The 23,630-nt window shown below is 29.7% G+C and overlaps 2 protein-coding genes across 6 annotated transcripts in view; one reads left to right on the top strand and one right to left on the bottom strand.

Moving 5' to 3' along the window:
* The first annotated feature begins 84 nt into the window (after nucleotides 1–84).
* Nucleotides 85–2,752, top strand: LOC107436257 (histone-lysine N-methyltransferase SMYD3). The gene has a single exon (XM_016047896.3). The coding sequence runs from the start codon at nucleotides 201–203 to the stop codon at nucleotides 1,449–1,451; it is 1,251 nt and encodes a 416-aa protein (XP_015903382.1). The 5' UTR covers nucleotides 85–200; the 3' UTR covers nucleotides 1,452–2,752.
* Nucleotides 2,753–7,158: 4,406 nt separating this feature from the next.
* The window catches only part of LOC107436261 (uncharacterized), a 60,675-nt gene continuing 44,203 nt past the window's right edge, over nucleotides 7,159–23,630 (bottom strand). For 4 of the 5 annotated variants that reach the window (XM_071177379.1, XM_071177378.1, XM_043043889.2 and 1 more), the window contains 6 exons: nucleotides 21,667–21,767; nucleotides 16,666–18,304; nucleotides 11,025–11,148; nucleotides 10,225–10,331; nucleotides 8,476–8,658; nucleotides 7,159–7,597 (listed from right to left, as the gene is read on the bottom strand). In XM_071177379.1, the coding sequence (XP_071033480.1) occupies nucleotides 7,438–7,597; nucleotides 8,476–8,658; nucleotides 10,225–10,331; nucleotides 11,025–11,148; nucleotides 16,666–18,304; nucleotides 21,667–21,670 (2,217 nt within the window). In that variant the 5' untranslated portion in view covers nucleotides 21,671–21,767 and the 3' untranslated portion in view covers nucleotides 7,159–7,437. The remainder of the gene's footprint in view (nucleotides 7,598–8,475; nucleotides 8,659–10,224; nucleotides 10,332–11,024; nucleotides 11,149–16,665; nucleotides 18,305–21,666; nucleotides 21,768–23,630) is intronic. The other variant, XM_071177380.1, reaches the window with a different exon arrangement.

Below are 23,630 nucleotides of genomic sequence, written 5' to 3'. Positions count from 1 at the left end.
GTATTGACCAGAAGGACATTACACATTTGCATACATGCTTCTAATTCAACTGCGGTGAAGTCGCACAGAAAGAAGCGACGAGTTCTCTGCATCAATTAATCAATCTGTCAAACGCTTTTTTTTTTTCTTAGTCCAAATTTGAATTTGTTGAACTAGATGTGGGAATAATTTAATTCTTTGTATACTAAATTTTTTCTAATATGTCTGGATTTGTAGAGGGAGAATTGATCATGTCTTGTGAGCCATATGCTCATGTTTTAAACAATGAATTCAAGGGTAAATTCTGTGATTTTTGCATCAAACAGAATAAGGGTCTTAAAAAATGCGCGCAGTGTTCATTTTCTTATTATTGTGATAAAAATTGTCAGGTCAAAGCTTGGAACTTGCACAAATTAGAATGTAAATTTATTAAAATTTTTGAAGGTGAGAAACCATATTTTTTAGCCCGTCTAATCGCACTTATTTTATTAAAAATTAAGAAACATGGCTCTGATGAACCATTTGTGGAGGTAGATGGCCGAAAAGTATCGATGGCATCTCTTATGTCCCATGCCGATGATATTAAACAAGATCCAGTGGACAGTCAAACTGTAAAAGATTTGTTTATCACTCTTCAAAGGTACATTGGCTCTAGTAATATGTCTTCTCTCGAATATTTAACTGAAATATATGGAAAAACAGTGATCAATTCTTTTAGTATTTGTCATGAAATGCAGTCAATAGGATGGGGTCTTTACTTAGGTGCTTCCATTTTCGATCATTCTTGTGATCCTAATGCTGTTCAAATCTTCGACGGAACTATTTTAAGTGTGCGGATGAGAAAAAATGTTCCTCATCGAGATCTCAAACAGGTTTACATTTCATATCTCAATGAAATACTGTTAACGGAAGAAAGACAAAAGATGCTATGGGAAAAGTATTACTTTCACTGCAAATGCTCATGTTGCACCGACCCTCAAAGAGATTACTTGATGACCAGGCTTTTAAAAGACTCTTTTGAAACCAAAGAGGAGGCATTGAAGTGTGAAGAAGCATTTAAAGAAAAGGAGAAATTGTTTCCAGCATTGATGGATGTCAATCCAAAACTAGTTTATGACATGTGCCAAATTTTACTTAAAGATCAGTCTAAAGTCTTAGCAGATACAAATATTTACCGAGTTAGGACTCTGCAATTTGCACTTGATGCTTGCCTGAAACTAGGTGCTTTGGAAGATGCACTTACAGTGGCATCTTGTTTAGAAGAGCCTATTAAACTGTATTTAGGTGTAAATAATCCTTCATTGGGAGATTTTTTATTCAACTATGGAAAATGTTTACATACCTGTGGCTATCGTACAGCTGCTGTTTCTAAGCTGTCTGAGGCAGAGACTATTTATAAAGTTGCATTCGGAGTACAACATCCACTTTATACATATGTTAAAAATGCTTTACAATTTGCTACGCTTGTGTGATTGATTTTAAAATTGAAAAGTTTTACCTACAAATGTTGAGTTCCTAGGTTGAAATACTTGAGCAATACTATTTTTATATTACTTTTCTTTAAATAGAAAAGAAAAAATGGCTTTGTAATGTGGGAAATAGTGTATCTTGAAGTTCGTAAAATGCTAGGATGTGGACTAATGCTGAGATGGTTGAACTCAATAGGTATTTGTTACAATCAATATTAATCTCGCCCAGAAGAAACCTATCTCTTCCAGGAATCAAAAAGATACTAAAAATGACCATTACAACTGTTTTTTTTTTTGTTTATAAAAAACTGATTTATTTAACAGTTAAATAAAAATTAGTTTTTCTCCCAAAATTAATTTATAATGTTAGTAAATCGTAAGAAAAATACTGTAAGTCTATTAAAACGTGAAGGAAAAAGAAAAACTTAGCTATAACATTCCTTAGGTGTTTTTAATTTACAGGTTTTTTCTTTCCAATATTTGATTTTTTATTTTTGCTTAATTAATATTGATTTGAAAATAATATTAAAAATGGGTTGAAATTATAAATGCTTAAAATTTTAACTTAATACTGGATATTTCTTTATGAAACAGGGTTTCTACCTCTTAGATTGGAAGAAATCTATTTCTTCCTTGGCAGTTTTTTTTTTTAAAGTGGAAGAAACTTGCCATCTCTGAATACAATAGCTTTTTTTACAAAAATAATTAATTTTTATGTAAGAAACAAATTTTGGTGTATTTTTTAATAAAATATTTATACTTTGCTTTTATGAGAATTATAATTAAATAATTTGACATGGTGACTTTTATTATGAGTAAGGCCTGGATTTTGATGACATTTGCATTGTTGAACTTTATTGATCATTTAAGGTATCTTTTTATTCATACATTTTTTAGTGTATTTTTCGAGATTATGAGTTATTTTTTCACTTTAGAGACTATATTTCTGGATTTTTGTATTAATATACATGAACGATCAAACATCGAATTTTGTATTCCTGTGATTTAAAAGCCACAATTATGATTCGTGTTCAAGTGACTTAAAAACTATGTCCCGGCATTCGTATCGACGTGATTTTAAAGTCAAATTCTGAGATTCATATTCATGCGATTTTAAAATCAAACATTGAGATTCATATTAACATGATTTTAAAATCAAGCATCGAGATTCATATTAACATGATTTTAAAATCAAGCATCATGATTTGTATTCACACGATTTTTGAGTTAGATTCCGAAATTCATATTCATGTAATTTAAAAATCACATATTGAGACTCGCACAATTAAAATAAATAAAATCTTGCTTCGATATTTTTATTAAAATGTTGATACCATTCTGTGAATAAATACGTCTTACATACTTTTTTTTTCCTGCTCAAATTTCAAGTATTTTGTCAATTATTTAAAAAGTGTTCTTGCACTTAACATTTTTGGATTTCTATTTTCAGCTTCTTTATTTTCTTTATTTTTTTTTTTTGGTTTTTTACCAAATGCATTCCTGAGGTATGAATCAATATCAAATTCTATAAAAATTTTGCAATTTTAAAAAAAATTTTAATTTTTAAACAAATTTCGCCAAAAAGATGTGGAGATGAAAGGGCTGAGACTAATTTACAAGAATTAATCAATGTGTGCTGAAAGTTTTTCATTTTGTGTAAACCTGCTGAAAATTACTAGTTCATTTTTACACATTTTTAAGTTAAAACTATTTAATACATTACTGTTTCAAAAAAANCCACCTTTGAAAAGAGCTATTCATAAGTACAGCAGAGCCCTGATAATTTATGCGTCGGTTATTTGCGTTGCAGATTATACGAGACTTCTGCAAAGTCATGCTTTTTTTTAAGAAAAATTAACTTAACACTTTTATTTATGCATTTACTTTATTTTTCTTTACCATTTGTTTCAGCAATTTAGATGTAGAACAAAGATTTCTGTTGTATGTTTAAAATGTATACACATGCATGAATATATTTCTCCTGTCCATGGAAAAAAGTCACCATGGACAGGAAGCGTTGGAGGCTACGTGTGGTTGAGGCAGCCAAGGCCTGTAAGGGGCTGTCGTGCTGAAGAAGAATATATTGAATTTTTTTTCAGGATTTCATCTTACTTTTTTAGCTTTTTCAGATTATCCGTGATTTTGTTATCAGCACTGCCCTTTCAAACCAAGTCCTCAAACAATCAATGCTCTACTATATAGAGAACAGTATTAACTTCATTTTGTTACTTATGTGAAAGAGATGTTGAGCTGAAAAATGATTTACTGTTGTCTCATCCAGCGTATTAAGACATTGGTTATAGAAACCATACGTTGGCGATTGCTTTTTCTGACTTCTCGTCAATACAAACATTGGACCCTATAACTGATAAATGCTGCATTTAAATAATGCAATGCATTGTAAAAAATATTGATATTTCACAATATATCGCAAAATTATAATTTAAATAATTAATATTATTCTTACATTGGTCAACATTTTTGTTACCCATATAACCACAATAGTATTGTATTCAATAACTATTGTTATGTATAATGTTTGTGTTATCTTTATGATACATTAAGTTATTAATAAGGTATTGTATTTGGCAATTGGAACTATCGAAAATTGTTGTGATGTCTGTTGCTATAATTAATGATTGCTAAAACAACTATGAATTGTTCACAAGTTAAATTTTTTCAAATGTTTAGAAGCATTCAAAGTTAATGAAACAATTTAATTAAAAATATTAAATAAAATTGCAATTTTTGAGAGAATATTAACTCTTTAGATTAGCTCTTAGCAAGAATTATTTAAGTTGAGTTTGAATAGTTATATTCTTATTAGAGTGAATATTAGAGGTGAGTTATTAGGGATTATCACTAACAGTTGAATATTCTTATGTGAAGAAAAATTACTGAAGATGTTTTAAAAAAAATATTTTTATCTAAAAAATATATTTTATCTAATATAAAATGAAATAACATTAGGGAAACATTTGGTCCTATTTTCCAGTGCTTTGGTACCTTTTTTGACTTGAAAAATTGTTGGGAACAGTGATTTATGGACATATTCAACAGGACATATATCAATGTTAAAATATATGATCAGTGTTCCGGTTCCTTTTTTTACTTGATAAACTGTTGAGAACAATGATTTCTGGACATTTTAAGTGACATATATCATAAATTAAGAGGACCTAACAAATTTGTGAAGGGTCCGATTAAAAGATAAATTATTTTGTGAAGGGTCTGTTGTTAAGTTAAAATATTTTGTGAAGGGTCCGTTTATATAAAAAGATATTTTGTGAAGGAAATTTCTTCTAAACAGACCCCTGATTACTATACAGTACACAAGTTGTTTTACATAAAATTTTCTTTTTAAATTTTAAAGTAAGAAGAAATTCTTGATTGTTTAAATTTTTCTACCTAACAGATTATCCTCTATTTGTACTCATTATAAGTACAGCTATAAAATAAAATCCTCTGGTCTGGAATGTGTATTTGTTAACTTTAGTTAAGGGGAAAGACAAAATATTTTAACAGGGTGGTCAATAATCGCTCGCTCGCTAAGATTTATTTGGTCTTTTCTGGGGTACTTTTTAGCAGTACACTGATTGGATAAAAAATTGGTTCATTAAAAATGTGGTCGTTGGAAGAGATTGTGAATCAATAGAAATGGTCCATTATAGAAGTTTCACTGCAGAAACACATAGGACTATTGCAACTTATGGATCCAAATGGAGGAAACTGATCAATAACAGGCTGTAGTATAGAAAAATGCACATGATTAAAAAGATGGTTCAAGTTTATTTAATGTTTATAATAAATAGAAAACATTGCAACATATATAAGTTTGTAGTTACTAATATAACTTTTAATGTTTTCTTTTTGTTGCCTAAGTTTTTTTTTAAAATTTAATGTGTAGAATATTCTATACATTGCATAAAATACTGGAAGCAGAAGCATTCCAGCATGGCAGCGGCCACTGCAGATTAATACAGCATCTGTTGATTATTTTTGTTTTTTATTTTCAATAAGCAAACNTTGTTCTAAGATCCTGACATGTTTTAGAAGCTAATGAAGGCATTTTAAAAATATAATGTGATTTTCATTAATTGAAAGAGTTTGAAATAATGCGATGTAATTTTCAGTTGTTTTTCTTTGAATTATAGGTTTATTGTTTTCAGTGCTATTTGTTAAAGGTTTTTAAACTAAAACCATTCATTCTGTGAGAAAACATTTACATTGCCTGTCAACTTGTTCCAATTTATCGCAATCTTTTTATTTGAATATTTAGAATGGTATTTAATTTTATGATTTAAAATTTTTATCATTTTAATAAATTTATTTTAGAATTTTTTCCACCACAACATATGAATAACTTAACCATAGGTATAAAACTTATTAATTTGTGCAGAGTAATTGAGTGCAGGCTAAGATTAAACAAATTAAGTTAAACTTAAATTGTAATTTGGATAACGCTTTAAATATTCTGAGAATCTAGGGATTCCGCATTGGCAGTGCTGTATTTATACCCTCTCCTATAAGTTTGCTTTAAAAATTGTTATTTTTTGACATTAAATACTTTTTTTTTCCTTAAATTTTTAAAAACCGGCTTACTGGTTCAGGAGACCCTGTAAAAGCAACCCTTGACCAAATCTTTTTTGCATTCAATGCACTTTACTTTTAACCTAAATTTTTGGTATTTCAAATATGTGGTGATCTCAATTCAATTATATTATCAAAATTCTACTGTATAGTATGCAAAAAAAATTAAATAAATAAACGGATCAACCTATATAACTATTGATCTAATGATTCGATCTTCACGTTTTTCAACCCAATCTTAATGGTTTGAGGGGTTGACTTGGAATATGCTAATTAATTATTGCAGACAATATTTTAAGCTACAAAATTAGACACAAGCATATTTTCTCTGAATAAACATACCCTTTTCTGATGAATTCGAATTTCTGATCACAAAAATGTAATTTTAACATCAATTTCATGAATTAAATAACAAAATACAAAATTGGTAGAATAATTCCTGAGAAATCAAATTTTAAAAATACAACTCTTACAAAGTTCGATTTCTCAGGAACTACTTGACTGGTGTTGCTCAAATTTTGTATTTTGACATTTAAAATTACATTCTTTAAAATGATGTCAAAATTTGTTAACTTTACAATTTAAAATTTTTCGACTGTTATTAATAATTCCTGTGAAATCGTTTTTTAAATATACAACTCTTACAAAATTTGATTTCACAAGAACTACTTGACTGATGTTGCTCAAATTTAGTATTTTACCATTCAAAATTATTTTGACTACTATTAAATAAAGTAATAAAAAATATTTACAAAAAGTTATATTTTGCATGGAATTATTTTTGGGTAAAGGAGTTTTATAATTATATGCAAAAATTTTCAACTCGCATAAAAAGTCCTCGAGATTTGTTGAAATGTGCAAAAAGTAAAATTAACATTAAGAGGTCAAAACATTTGACCACTCAACTGTTGAAATCATATTTTCCAGCTTGCGGCTACCTCCTATAGTTTTAGGGTCAGAAATTTGAATCTATCGAAAAAGAGATATGTTTATTCAGAGAAAGAAGCTTTTCGAGTCTGATTTTGTAACTGTGCTTTAATTAATTAGCATAATTGGGTCACCCCCTCAAACCATTAAAATTGAATCCGAGAATGTGAAGATCCGATTATTAGATCAAAAGTTATTCAGAGGAGTTCGTTTTTTATTTTGAACACTGTACATACAAACCTTGAAGTATTGTAAAATCAAACGCCCTTCTCATACACTAGGTGCTGCACCAGTTTCAGATTGATGTTTACTGGAGGCACCTTATAGATGTACTAAATTTGTATCACACTTGTTTTGTTTTAACAGATTAGTTGCTATTTTAACTTGATGTAGATTTTGTACAAATGACTGAAATTGTAAAAAAAAAGATAACCTATTAAAGCAATAACAATGATTAGAATACTTCATTCAATCAATTTGACATGTCTACAAGCTCATGTTTTGAGGTTTTACCACAAGATTTTATAAGAGTGTCCAAAATGTCTTTTACTTTAATTTTACGCTTTATGTAGATATTCTTATCCTCTTTCTTTTGATATCTATTAAACAGAAGGCCAAGTTTTCGACGAATCCTACAAACAAAAGTTTCTTTTAAAAAAACAAGCATACTTATCCACAACTGAAGTACAGTTATTTAGACACACAAATAAAAGATATTGCAAACTTAAATATACACCATATAAACAGACTTCGAATTTACTGTTTTTTGTGTTGTTAGGGTCAGTATTTATGAAATAAAATAAAGAATACATTAAATTATTACACTTCAAATAAAATTAACAACTAGGCTATGTTTCTAAAAGCACACCCTTAAATGAGTTATGATAACAGAAATGCTTAAATAAATAAAGAAATAAGTTCACTAATTCCTTTTTAAAAAAATTATTTAATATAAATAACTTTTTTGAACATCAATACTCTAGGGCTAGAACATATATCCAATTAGAAAATGTAACAGTATATTTCTACATTTTAAAATTTTGTTGTACTTACAAACCTATTTGTTATAAAAAAAAACCTCTTAAGTTAAGAGAGCACTTAAGTTGGGACTGATATAAATTTTTTCCCCATGGAAATAATGTGGCGGATGAGCACCTACATGTTATACCAAATCATGCTGAAATTTTTTTTCACTACATTTACTTTAACATTTTGTCTTATATTTTTTTAAGAAAATCGATGCCTGTCAAAATATGTTGCTCTTTCCAGAACTTGTACCCAAATCTTAAAAAAAAAAAAAAAAATACAAATAAATACAATTATGCATTTTCACTTTGTATAACTATATAGTTAAATACATTTTTGTTATGAAGTCAAATTTAAGTCTACGCTAATCTTTTCACATCCAACACAGTATTTGCTATTTTGAAATAAAAAAAAAGATATAATTTTTTCCATGAGAAAACACAATAAATAATAGAAATTATAAATAAATTTGAATTGGTCTTGCTGATGAATCGCTGTCTTCTCAGGTAATGAAAATTTTTCAGAAAATTTGAGAACAACTAATTCATCAGACTTGCTGTATCCAGTCAGCAGAGTTGCAATTTTGGATTTAGTATTAGTCAGGCTTACCCACTCACTTAAATCTGCATAATGCTGAAAAACTTTAGCAAAATTCTCATTCCCTGGACTGAAATAAAAGCAAAAGAAAAAAAATACAAATAGCATATTTATCAAAATTATGAGTGTTTGTAGTTAAATATTATAAAGTTAAATATAATTTTAGAAGAAATAATAGTACAGTACTTGATGTAACAAGTGAAGCATTTTGGAAAAAGTCCACTATTACGACAAGTTTCGAAGTCACCGTCAAAATGCTAATATTGCAAAAGTTGTATGTCATAGAGTTTAAATTTGCCAACCTCCGACTATTTTTTAGAAGGAGAAAAAAAATTTTCTTCGATGTAAGATAGCAATATTATTCAAGAAAAGAAGGCAAAATGGAAGAGATTTCTATTCTAGGTTATTTCACTTTACTTATTTATTTCTTACATCTTAACCCTTTATGTTTAATAGCAAACATGCATAGATGATAAACTACTAAATGATTTTTCTCCTTACAAAAGAAAAAGTCTTATTTTATGTTTAAGAGAACCACACATTAAAAAAAAATACACCTTTTATTAGTCACACATTTACTTTTTTTCTTTTTCTTTGCATTTCGCTTAAGCTTGAAAAAACACAAATTGGTCATGTCAAAAAGGATTTAATTAAATACATGTTTTAAAATTCTCATACTGTAATAAATAATATCATATTAAAAATATGCATTAATTAGTAGTGATAACTGCCGAAAAATCTATTAAAATAGAAGTATTGTGTAAAATAGTGAATACTTAGATGTGCAATTTGAATCACAATAATATCGTGATTTAAAAAAATCAATGGCAATAACTGCAAAAACAAAACAACTAAACAATGCATAGATTTAGTGCAAAATTAAGCATGTCAAAAATTAATTACTTAAATTTGCAATTCAAAATTCTTGTTTTTTAATAATATGATGGAAATTATTAAGATTTGAAAAGAAAAAAAACATGTGGATATCAGTAATAATAACTGTCAAAAAGTCGATTGAAAAAACAGCTGTATTGTTTCGTCAAAAAATGACTAATAATTGCAGGAATTTAATTTCATGTATCGTAAGAATCATGTTCAAACAATATCGGAATTTTAAAAAAAAAAATTATTGAAAAAATTACTGTACTAGCTATCAGTGTCTGATGTACTTTGGCATTTTTCCAATTTTAATTGCTGAAAGCATTAATCTGGGCACGTAAGTTGAAAGGCTTGAGAAGAAGAGAACAGAAAAACAAAAGTAGAAGGGAAAGAATCAGTGGGACTTTCAATGGGTTTTTACTTTTGAACAAAAGTAAAAGAAAATAAACTAAGATGGTCAGGTAGTCTAAAAGGAAAAGTGTAAGATATTGTGTACTTTTTTTACTTTACAATGGCTTAGATATGGGTTTTGAATTTTGGATAATTCTTAAGAAAAAGCGTATTCTCAGTGTATACAAGGAATGAGTTAATTCGAAAATATATGATATGTAGCTTGTAAATGAGTATACTACTCCATTTTTCAATATTTATTCTATGAAATTTATTACTAAATATTTTATTTACAAAGAAAATATAATATTGGTCATAACTAAAAAATTTAATAACTATTTTTTAATAATATACATGATTCACTCACCAAATAAAGTGTCTTCTACCATCAGTTTTAAGTTTTTTTCTATTGAACTTTAGATTAATCAAGTCTGAAGGATCAATCTCTAACACTTCATCACCTCTCTCTTTGACCTAAAAACATTTTATTATCAGATTATCTGCTTAAAATCTCCCTCATTGATGCTGGCACAGTGCATGAAAAAAATATCCTGAATAACCTGCATTTTAATGATCAGATTTTCAGGATCTTAATATCAATCAAAATCGTTTCAGGGGATGACCTCAAATATGCTAATTAAGTAGTGCTTATTATTAATTAAGTTACAAAATCAGACACAAGAACATAAATTTCTTTTTTATATGTTTGGATTCCCGCCCCTCAAATACACAAAATTTCAAAAAAAGTGGGGAGCTATATACATATGTATAAATACACTCATTGCCATAAAAATTAGCGCACCTGGAAACAATTGTCGGAATGAAGTTAAATTTTACATATGTAAGTACAATATCGATATAAGTGATCAAACAATTAAAGTCAAATAAAGAAAAATACAAATGCAAAGATAACCCCGTGTCTTCACAGTCTTAAAACTTTCTTTTCAGTCTGAAAATCATTATCTAAAAACTCTCACCTAAGTAGACTCATGTTTAAGTTTTTAAAAATATTTTATTTATTAATAAATTTTTCTTCTCCTCTGTTAAAAAATTTATATATTTTTTAAAGCTTTCTTTGTACTTTTAATTTTATTAGTCAATTATTAGTTATCATAAAATAATGTGTATAATAAAAAACTTGGAAGGAATATGGGAACAACAATTCACTTTAATAGTGTAGATTTCTTTTTGTAGTTCTTCCAAAACTATCTTCACAGCTTCATTCTTTGCCATTGTTTTGGTAGCAGCAATACCAGTCCCAATAATTTTATTATCAAGTAAAACATCAACCCTGAAAAATAAAAATATTACTGTAAGAAAATCCACATAAATATTTAAATTTATAAAAATCAGGCAAAAATATTATGAATGCAATTATATATTTATACAGAAGCTAAAATTTTCAATTTTAAGACACTTTCCCAAAGATTTTCCTGGCTGCACTACTGAATACACTACAATTCATATCAACTGAGCATGTCAATAGTGGAAAAATCATAATGGAGACATAAAAAATAAATGTTCTGGCACGTACCCTGCGACGAGAAATTCTTCATTTAAAAAAATAATTATAAAAATAATGCAACAGGAAATTTATGATGACAAGTTTAAACTTAACTTTAAAGAAAGTAATATTATTTTTCTTTTATATTAATAGCAAAAGGAGAAAATGAATTCTGAGTATCAAATTATATTTGCTGTTTTTAAGTGTTTATTCAGTCCTAGATAAAAACATTATCAAACATGATTTCAGTTATAGCTCTTTTCATGTCTTGAAATTCTTGGTTTGTCTAACAATGGAAGGAATTTTACAAATGCACACATAATAGATGGATAAAAAGGTAAAGAGAGAGTTTCTAATCTGCTTAAATATCATAATTTTTCCACACATATTTTTTTTTTAAATTTTTCATCTAGGAGACTTTTTTTTCTCTCTTTTTTGTTCTAATTTAATTTTTAAAGCTTCATTTGAAAAGTAAATTTTTTAATTACAAAATTTGCAATTTTTGAAGATTTAAAATGTTTTAACAATGTTATTTGGTCACTTTTACATTCAAGTAAAATGCACATTTTTCAGTTTTCAGAGTCCTACTTATTTTATCTTAAAGTTCTAATCTAAATGAAATTAACATAATGAATTACAAATCAAATATATATATATATATATATATATATAAAACCAGAAATGACATTAACATACACTACGGCAACTTNTGGGTACCAGGACATATGGGTATCGGTGGAAATGAGCTAGCTGACGAAGCAGCACGGGCTGGCTCTAATGCAATTTTCTGGGGCCCTGAACCTGCGCTGGGAATTTCTCCCTCCTCATTTAGGGCAACCATATTCAAGCTCTACGGCAAGATCGCCCATGAGCAGTGGCGCGCTGCTGACGGTCAAAGACAAGCTAAGGAGCTGAATCGAGACTGTCCTAGTGTACGTCAAAAGGAGCTCTTAAAGCTTAACAGAAACAGTATAAGGAAGATCATTGGTCTTCTTACTGGTCACTGTATCCTCAGAAGACACCTAAACATTATGGGAATAGAATCAAATTCTCTTTGTCGGGGATGTCATCTAGAAGAAGAGACATCACGACACATACTCTGTGATTGTGAGGTCTATTCTGCTCAAAGATTTGAGCATTTAGGACAGCATATTGTCAATGCCTGGGAACTGCAAGATGTTCCTGTAAGGTGCTTGCTGAATTTTATTTCAGCCATAGGGCTTTCATGCTAATCATGATTTTAGGGTTTGGGTACAATAGACCTCTGGTCAATGTGCCCTGCTCGTCAGAGCTGCCCAACCTCTAAGTCTAAGTCTAAAGGCTTTCTTCGGTTAAATACCAGAATTCACTAGTGAAAACTAGCTTTAATTCAAAATTTCTTCGGTAAATACTAGAATTTCTAAGTGAAAACTAGCTCAACTTCTTTAATAAATGCAAGAATTTTCCAGTAAAACTAGATTTAACTGAATTTTTCAGTAAATACTAGAATTCACTACTGAAAACAAGTTGCAGTGCAAGTTTATATTCTATTTCTTCATCAGTAAATACTAAAACTTTCTAGGAAAATTTTGAACATCGCCTGCAATGAATGCTAGAATTTCCTAGAGAAAAATAGTTTTAAGAGGCTCTTTCACTAATTACTAGGAGTTTCAATCAAAAACAAGTTTCAGCAACTTTCAAAAATACCCGATAGAAATAAGTTTTTCAAACTTACCTATTCAATAAATCCACTTGAATTTCCTAGTAAATTTAGTTTTAACAGAAACTCAGTAAATACTAGAATTTCCTAGGAAAAACGAGTTTTAACTGAATTTTCTGCAGAAAAACCAAAATTTTTCAATGTATAAATGCTACCTAGCATTTATACATTGAAAAATTTTAACATAAACGCATCCTAACTTGAAAAGAAAAAAAAATATTTTAATGATTTTTTATTACTTCTCTATTGCTACACCATAATAAACTTTGATAAAAATAAACATTGTTTACTAATGACTGATGAATATCTTATAAGCTTTCAACTTTTCACAACTTTATCACCAAATATGGAAGAATTATTGATAATCAAAGCAAGGTGTGAGGGTGCTGTTAAATGTTACATATCTAATTACGTTGTGTCGCCCTGTATATCTCGCCAATTTGGGGAGTGCTTCTTAATGTTTGTGTTTATAATTACTTCATTCGTTGAGGATGCGCTATACTGAGCATCCTCTAATAATAAATTTAGATATCAACTAAAAATATATTGTTGTTTCGTTTGTTCTACGGTGAACGTCCCTTATTAATACCATTCGTTAAAATTACAGTTCGTTCACATATCGTCATAAACAGATGCCAAGCTTTTTTCTTCCATTATTGTTTACACTTGTAAAATTATTGTTTCAATTTCTTTGAAGAAAAAAAATCCATTGAAGACTAATTGTATATCATTATAATAAATTTTGATGCTTGCTGTAAATTGATTTATACAATTACTTTATTATAATTTATTTTTGATTAATTTTCAATGATAACTTATTTAATAAAAATGTAAATTTGTTTTCTTAAAGTTTAAAAAAATAAATAATTTAAAGTCTTTGATTTTACATTGTTTTACAGCTTTTGACAATGCAAAGCTTATTTCATTTTTTTATTACGAGTTTTGCACGAAAAGAAGGTGCAGTTAATATGAAGTGGCACAATCAAGATTTGTGACACTAAAGGTGGCACTTTAAAGGCTCATTCTTGGCCACACACATTTTAGTGTTATATTATAAAAAATTTAACAATATTTTTATATTAATATTTCATGTAATGTGGTTAGATAGAGATCAAGTAGTATGTTCAAGATTCAGTGGTTTACACAATCAGTGATAATTCAGACACTTGAGAGTTGTTGTCCATCTAGGGTTTTAAAAAGACTCACAATAACCTGAGTAACTCTTTATCCAATTGAGGATATGAAATTCCGGTTCATAAGGTATTAACCAAACTTAAATTTTTGCTCACCCCTATTGAGACAAAAAATATACACAATTTGCAAAATGTTAAAAAAACGTAGTAAAGTAAACTTTTGGCGACTAAAACTATGAATAAATGTTGAATTTGTAAGATGGAAACAAATTTATAGCAAAGTAATAATGTTGACTTAAAACAAGGTTGCCATTAGATTTCAATATCATCCACATTGTTGTAATAAAAAAAATATGATTGCCATCACATGAAATCCATTCAAATAAGAAAAATATCAGTAATGTTCATATACTTACACTGGTTACACTGGTGTGCAAAACTTAAGCAACAAGTGGTTTTTCGGCCACAGCTCCCCAACAAATTATAAGCAGTATAATATGCACGCAATTCAGTAGAAAGATTATTTGTATGCAAATTTTAGAACTAAAGCGTCATAGGTGATGTAAGTGTGCGTAAACCTTGTGGGTCGGCGCGTGCAGGTCAAAGCTGTGATAAAAGGATGAAGAGCACCGTAGTTAAAGACATTCGCTGCAAGTGATTTGTTTTGTGAAACATGTCTTCAAGAAATCATTTAGACGACTTTACTCGAGGAAGAATGATTGGGAAGCTTGAGGTGGGGCGTAGTGTGACCAGTGTCGCCGAAGAGTTCGGGATCAACAAAAGTGTTGTTTCTCGTGCTTGGAATGCCTTTAAAACTACTGGTACAGCTGTTCGGAAGGTTGGTGGTGGCCGTCCAAGGAAAACAACACCAAGAGATGACCGTTACATTGTCCTCCAGGCGAAAAGAAACCGTTTTCAGTCAGCGAGCGCCATATCTCAGCAACTGTGCACAGCCACAGGACGACAAGTATCAAGATTTACAGTGGACAGACGCCTCCACAAAGGTGGCTTATTTGCTAGACGTCCTGAAGGCTGCATACCTTTAAAAGTTAGCCATCGGCGGCACCGTTTAGAGTGGTGCAAAGAACACGAAACCTGGACATCTCATCAATGGAGTCGCGTCCTCTTCACAGATGAGAGTCGTTTTAGTGCTACAAGCGATTCTCAACATCAGTTGATCTGGAGAGAAGTTGGAGCTCAATTTCATCCCAATAACATCGCGGAAAGAGATCGTTACGGTGGTCCTGGAGCTGTCGTCTGGGGTGGCATTATGTTGAACGGGCGGACTGAGCTTTGGATCTTCGACCGAGGTTCTGTAACTGGAGACCGCTACTGTAATGAGGTAATCCTACCCCATGTGCGTCTGTTCCGAGGGGCCATTGGACCAGACTTCATTTTTATGGATGACAATGCCCGGCCACACCGTACTGCTAATGTTCAAGAGCTACTGGAAAGTGAAGATATCACACGAATGGATTGGCCAGCTTACTCTCCAGATCTAAATCCCATAGAGCATGTGTGGGATGCATTAGGGAGACGTCTTGCGACACGACAGTATCCTCCTGGTAACACCCATCAGCTGAAAGATGCGTTAAAGGAGGAATGGAGACGTTTACCCGAAGAACTCCTGGAAAATCTGCTGCTTAGCATGGAGAGACGATGCCAAGCAACAATTACAGTAAGGGGAGGGCATATCCCACACTAGGGAACATCTGCCAGTTGTACTTATGCTTCTTCAGGCAATCATGTGTAACGCCACTATATGTCAAATAAAGTCTTTTTTTGTTCTCTACCCTACTTAAAGCTTTATAGTCATTTCTGCGCCATTATTCTTTTACCATCGTTTAAGTACAAAATAATGTACATCATATTCAAATTTCATGTCAATCGGATGATTTCTTGTAGAGTTATGACAAAAAACGCACTTGTTGCTTAAGTTTTGCACACCAGTGTAAAATGCTTCATGTTTGTGTACTGTTGTCTTTCAACACTACCATCTGTAAATTGCAATCGTTGTGTCAAACTTTAAGACTCTGTTATGCTAGGATCCAACTCTATTACTTACATGCCAACCCTGAATATTTTATCACTGATGGCAAGTTGGCAATTTCCCGCCCTGATCTAGCTAGAAGATTGTAACAATAAATGCTGATGGAAAGTGTAACCTTTCTTTTTAGTTATCACACAAATCTAGCAATAATAGTATATATAAATGGTGTAAACATGTTGAGCAGCTGATATAGTGATTATAACTGATAATTAACTAATTGATTTTAAATGGGGGTGAGAGAGATTTGAACGTTTATAAGAATTTTATAAACTTTAACCCACTTTTCTAAGACCGATTGCCCTTTGTGCAAAATTTTTCCCAATTCTTGCAAGAGGTCAGGTTGCGTAAACAGGATATTCAATGTTAAAAAAAAATAAAAAAAGAATAAAATGCTGGGAATTATTTTACCAAATAATACTTACATATAGGTTTCATCAATTTGGGGACGATAATTGAAACCAAGAGTTCTATGGCAGTGACAGACTGCATAAGAAAGATCACTACAAGCAGAGTGCTGTTCTTCATCAAGTATTTCAGATCGATCAAATAATAAGAGGTTTTGTTTAATCGAATTATTGTATAGTCTTTCATTAATTGAAAAAGAATTTGTAGAATCTTCTACTTCTTTGTTGCTATCTGCGACAGGAACCATTGCCGTTTCAATAGCTTTTACTTTGCTAATTACTAGGGGAGAAAAGGTTGCTGTAGGAACAATATTAGACTTTACAATTTCTGCTTGCCTTGTTGTCTCATTTATAGACATACGTTCCATATTTAGCGGTGTTCTTTGGGAATGGTCATCAATCAGACGCAAAACATCTGCATAAACATCCTTAGAAGCATCTGAGGACTTTCTCTTCCTCTCAAACAGGTCTAAGAAGAACTTCTTTAGATTCTTAGCAGCAATGAGTCTGGCTTTTTTTTTGGTTAGCGCTCTACCACTTGCCATTGGGACATTATTGACCAAAGCATCACAAATAACAAAAGCCTCCCCACCATTGGGACTGCTTACATCTTTATAAGAATTGTAAACTAAATCCTCTAGTCTTCCTACTCGGGCAAAAGTTGTATAAAGAGTAGATAGAACATCCTGCCTTTTCATTGTTTCCCGTTTCATTTCAAAAGCCGTTGTTTCTAATAATTCCCTGTCCCACTTACCATTAGTACTACTTTTAGAGACCAACTTTTTTCGCAACAAAGTTTTCCCACGTTCTAACGTTCCAGCAGGTAAATCTTTCATGTGTGTCATTACATAGAGAGCCTTGTAGGATGCTTTTCTTTTAGCTCCACTTTTAGTATTATCTAAGGCATGAGCAATTTTAGTAGCACCAATAAAAACTTCACAAAATTGCCCTGAATAGGTGTAATCAAACTTTTTTCTGTGCATAATACGGGTTGCGAATTTTAAATGAAAAGAATTTTCTATACCTAAAGAAATTGCTGCTCTTAACAATAAATCATATATATTGTCTCCGTTGTTGATATTCAGCAATTTCTGAACTTCCTCAGAAAACTTCTCAATGAGGGGAAGGTTTAATAATGTATTCAAAGCATTTTCAGAAGCCTTTTTTTTAGCAATGTATCTGTTTTCTCCACCACTGATGGCAAGTTTAGTTGTACCAATATAAAATTCACAATAGTAAGTGACTTTCTCAGAATTTGTTTCTTCAATAGGATATTGTGTGTATTTGAAATCAATCAAATCTTCAATGTTCAAATCTAATGCTGCAGATAAAATTAAATCAACAGCATTATCTTTTTGCAACTTCAATAATTTCTGAACTTCTACAGTTAATTTCTCAATAATGCTGAAGTTTTCTGACTGAATGAGTGATTTGTAATCAACACTTTTTAAACCTAATGGAAGGCATTCATGTTTTACTTTGCTTTCTTGTTTCTTCTTCTTTTTCCTTTCTCTTACCTCCCTTTTTTTCCTTTCCTGTTTTTCCTTTTCTTCCCTTTCCTGCTTCTCCTTCTCTTCTCCCTCTTGCTTTTCGTTTTGTACCCTTTCACACTGTTTTTTGGATTTAAAAGAGTCTGGATCTAAAATTTTTCTTTTACCTACAAAATAAAAACATGATTAATAAAGAATGATCAATTGAAACGCAAGATTTTAATTTGTACAATATTGCATATTTGTACACATTCCAAATAAAAGAAAATGAGTATCCCAAGAGCAAAATTAAAATCCAATAACTTACTTATTTTTCAATAGCTAATATACAGTAGTATAAACAATAACCCAATTGAGAATTATCAAAAAAAGTCTGCTCAGGCTTTGAAAACCAGTCACCATCCATTTCAATTCGGCAGCTTTTTTCAACTAAGATATGAATTGTTGGTAACTGAAGTCTACAATCAATTATAAAAATAGGTTTACAGCAAGATTAACAGGTAGTAGATAGGTTGATGGAATAATTATGGGTTTTAGTTAGATATATGAATCTAAATGTATCAGGGTTCAAAAATTATATTATAATTATAGCCTAAAATGTCTGGTGGCCCATATTCGGACCAGCATATAAACATATAATTAAAAATATCCTAAAATACTGATTAGACATTCACTCAAATGTTGACTACAAATGAAAAATTGTAAAAGGAAGTTAGATTATTCGTTTTTATCCCCTTAATCATATTTGTTTTGTCTCTGCACAAAAAATAATAAATAAGAAAGTTCACATTCAAATGCAATAGCGAAAGTGCCAATATATATTATTTTATTAATCCTTTAATGAAATAATTATTATTTTATTTAGTTTATGCAGTAATAGATACCTTTAAATGACTACATTTACAGAGTTACATTCCTATGCTATCATTAGTATGTGTACGAAAAAGGCATTTGGCATGTAATCACTAGACCAGGGGTGTCAAACTCAAAAGCAAACTAGGGCCAAATAAACAATGCTTAACTTTAGGTGGGCCTCAAAAAAAAAGGTTTTAAAAAAAATCAGTGTTTACAGAAACAAATATATTTTTTTTGAATAGTACATTGTAATAAGCATATATAAAGTAAAATTATTGTCTTCTTCTTTCCTATTTCGGGAGAAATTTTATTGGCCGAGACTACTTTCAAAACCAGAGCTATTAATATGGTTTCGGATAGGAGATTTATTTTCATTCATAACAGAAAAAAAATTGCTCGCACTGATAAGTAATTCCAAACATGGAAATTATTTCATATGCGAACTTTCGAGTATTTTCAAACCGTGCCGGTAAATATTTGTAAAATTCCGGCACACCTACTTCAATGAATTTTGTCTTCAAATTTGAGTCGCACTGAATCCCAATCACTTCCATTTGCATATTACTGGATACTGAGTCTATATTTATTGAGAAAATCGAAGAAAACAAACAAAATTTGTCTTCCAAAGAATTAAAATCTTTAAATCTTGTTTCAAATTTTGTTCTAAGATTTGAAATTTTTTCTGCATATTTTTAATAAGATGCAGTATCCCTGGAATGTATAAAATCAAGCTAACACAGGGTTCCCGCTGTTCTTGAAAGATTTTAGTAGTGGTAGTAAATTTAGGTTATTGATAGAATATATTTTGTATTTCAATATACCACTTAATCGTTAAGTGGTTTAACAAGCTGGAATTTTGATGCATATATACTTTCTTGGGAAAACAGTTTTTAGTGGTGGTTACACAGAAATTAAAATATCGACATTTGATTAATTTTTCTTGCCACTTTTTATAACTTTCAAGGCCCATGGGAACCATGCAAAAGGCTACTCTGAAATAAAAAATAAAAATTTTTTATTTTTTTAAACTTCTGGCTCTTGAAAATGCAAAACTTCATATGAATTTAAACACACTTCATATGAAATTATAAAAGTAAACAAATGAATTAGTTGAGAAAGTAATGATTTTATAAAATATACTCCAGATTTAAAATTTAGGGCCCACACTAATTTTAAGTGCTAGATTCACTAGAACTGATAATAGGAAGAACAGACCAACAATCAATTTTTATTTGACTCTTTACATAAGTCGTGATGAACTGATATAGACAAGGGATTATTATACAGTTGAGTCTCTGTTTAATAGCACTCTACTTAACAATCATTTCCTCAGAATCATTTCTCAAAATTTATTTAATGCTACGGGGATAATTTCTAAAATGAAGAAACATTTTCCTGTCCTCTCCAAGAAAGTTTATGTAAAATTTAAATCTTGCATAAAATGTTTATAGAGCTAATAAAACTTACAGTTAGAGTTTTTGAGCCAATAATGCAAAATAAATGCATATTTATTAATAAATAAAAAAATTATCAATTACAAAATAATGCTGAAACAATTGTAATCATAATGATGAAACTATATAAATTTTATTACTTATAAATACAAATGGCCATAAATTTTTTAAAAAAAGCAACTGTTTCTTAAAAAGAGTTAGAAAAGATAACTTTTACTCAAATTAAACTTTTAATAAACAAATTCAACCCCCTTGAAATTTTGAACCAGTTCAAAATAGACTGAATGTTTCAGGGATGTTCCATGTTGGATATATACAGTTTTCCCGTGTAAAACACATGGAATACATTCTTGGCGAAGAAAGTGTTGATTAGCAAACAAATTTTTTGTTGCCCATTTTTTTAATATTTAGCTGTCCTATAGCCAACCCGACCATTAAGTTTGCCCGGTAAAAATCTCAGTTTAAGGGGAATTTGTAGTGGCTCTGGCTTTTTTATGGTAGAAAAATCTCCCTTCAAATATTCACTGTTCAAGAATGAAATCTTTTAATGAGTAAAATTTTTTTGTATTAAATTCGACATTTTAATATAATTTTTTTTTTATATTCATAAAGACACAGATGTTCAGTTAGACGATTTCTTACACAATAATGAAGATATTTTAACAAGAGATTTAAGAGATATAGAGGAAATCTCAAAAACATTACAAATGAACATGACAAGAAAGAAAGTTACTTTGAAATGTAGTAAAAAATGAGTCACTTCTCTCTTCTTAAACCAATAAATTATTGATTACCAATTAATTATTGACTTCAACTATGTTTATTGATGCTTTAAAAATATAGAATTTATCTTTCAGTTCGAAAGATGGCTCTGTTAAATGCTTGAAAAACTAAGTAGGGAAAAAAGTTACAGTAAAACCACATTTAAAACAAAAATTTCTAAATATTTTTTTACAAGAAGATTCACTAGAACTTTTGTATAAAGAGAAGGTAAATAATAAAAATTTATTTCTAATTTAATAACCTAGCTAGTTATGAACTGAAGCTGAATGAATGATGTATACTTATGAACTGAGCTAGAATCATTAAATGTTAATATTTAATACTAGTATGGTTAAATCAGTGTGTCTGTGTCACATTTAATGACAGAGAAACTAAAAATTTAAAAAACAGTAAAAATGAGATACACAAACAAATGAATAAGATAATTTTTTGTTTACCCATCTGTTCTGAAGTAGAATCTTGGTCCTATTTAGTTATTTTAAAAGCATTCAGGTGCCTTGCAAATTTTTGAATCTGTAACATTACCTTGGTTGGATAGCTGAAATAAAATTAATTTTCATCATAGTGATTGCCACAAATGTACTATAAAATTCCCTAATTAAAGTCAAATTCACAAAATGAAATCATTTAAAAGGGGGTTAGTTCCATATTGGTAGAATAGAGGGAGCAAGGTTGGACATTTTGAATAACTTTTTTATTTATTGCTCAAATTTCTTCTGTGAGATATTGTAACTTGGAAACACTGCTGTACACTACCATGTGCAGTCACTTGCTCACACTATAAATAATTTAGTAGAAATTTGCATAAGATGGTTTTTAAGGTGCTAAAGTAACTTTCAAATTTTCGCTTTACTCTTTCTTTTAACATATTTAATTTTCAGAATTTCAACTGAATATTCATATAATATGTTATAAATGATATAGTCTTTTACCTATTTTAATGCTAACTTTTGCTCTGTATAGTTACAATTAATCAGCGTTAAGCATGAATAAACACATGTCTTCACAGGGTTAGTGTAGACATATAGTGGTGGTGTATGCGTTAAGTGAATTTTTTCATTTAAAAGTTAGCAACTTTAGATTTTTTCTTTCTTGAATTGCAGTACAATGAGATCAATAGAAATAAATTTGAACTTTTTAAGAAAACCGACTCAATAAGAGTTGAAAAATTTGTACTAATCAAAAAAAAAAAAAAAAAAGTGTTGCGCATTGTATTGGTAGAGTAAAAGTTGCTTATTGATTTGGTGATTATGATGTTGAATTCTTAAGCAAAAAAGATGGATATAGTTCTTATAATCATGAATTTTTCACTTGTTCAAAGAAATTCAAGATATAGTTACCAAACTTACATTGCCTGTGACAAGTAGGACTACCAGGACTGCATCTCAATACACAGTTAACATTTATACTTTTTCGGCAAGATAAGTTTCACGAGTTAAATATTATATTTAAAAATGTTTTTAGACAAATTTCTAACGAATGTTCCACATTAGCCCACCTCTCCCCAACATATTTGCGCAAACTTAATTCGCCATTATACTATTCATCCAGATCTGGTATTTGTAAGATTTTAAAAAACAATTATAACGGCTTGCCTAAGGATGGGTACAACCTTTGCAACATTTTGCATGCAAATTCGAAAGATTGATACCGCTATTTAAAACTTTTGACTTCAAAACTTGGCAACCATTTCTGACCAGATACCAATGTGTAAATCTTCCCATTTAAAGCATGTTAAAATAATCTTTTGACAATCACAATCTTTTTTGAAATAAAATCTTTAGAAGCATTGCCATTTGTAAATGAAAAGATCATAACTTTTTTAGTTTTCACTTATTTGATTTTCAGTTTCTTAAATAGTTATTTAATGTTTTACAATTTACTACTAACTTCATTTTTAAATAAAGCTGATTGCTTAGAAGTTTAATAAGAAAACTATGTACAGCACACATAAAATTATCTAATGATTGGATTGGTGGGTTAACCAAATTTAAAATTTTTACACTATTATAAAAATCTATTATTCAAAAATAATTTCATGCCAAACAAGTTTTTTTGTAAATATTTATTATTTATCAATATTTTATTTCACAATGATAGAAAACTTTGAATTGTAAGCTATAGAATTTTCAGCATAATTTTAAAGAATGTAATTTTACATGGAAAAACATACAATTCGAGCAAAATCAGTTGATAAGTTCCTAAGAAATCAAATTTCAACAATCTGATTTTTTTGAAATTCAATTTCTCAGGAATTCGACCTATTTCATTCAAACTTTGTATTTTGTTACGTAAATTACATTCGTTTAAATGATGTAAAAAATTGTATACCTGACAATTCATTTTTTTCGATAATTACAAAATAATAAATATTTACAAAAAGTTATTTTTTGCATGATTT

The sequence above is a fragment of the Parasteatoda tepidariorum genome, chromosome 2 (genome assembly GCF_043381705.1).
Source record: "Parasteatoda tepidariorum isolate YZ-2023 chromosome 2, CAS_Ptep_4.0, whole genome shotgun sequence".
Taxonomy (NCBI): domain Eukaryota; kingdom Metazoa; phylum Arthropoda; class Arachnida; order Araneae; family Theridiidae; genus Parasteatoda; species Parasteatoda tepidariorum.
This window is presented reverse-complemented; position numbering and strand designations above follow the sequence as displayed.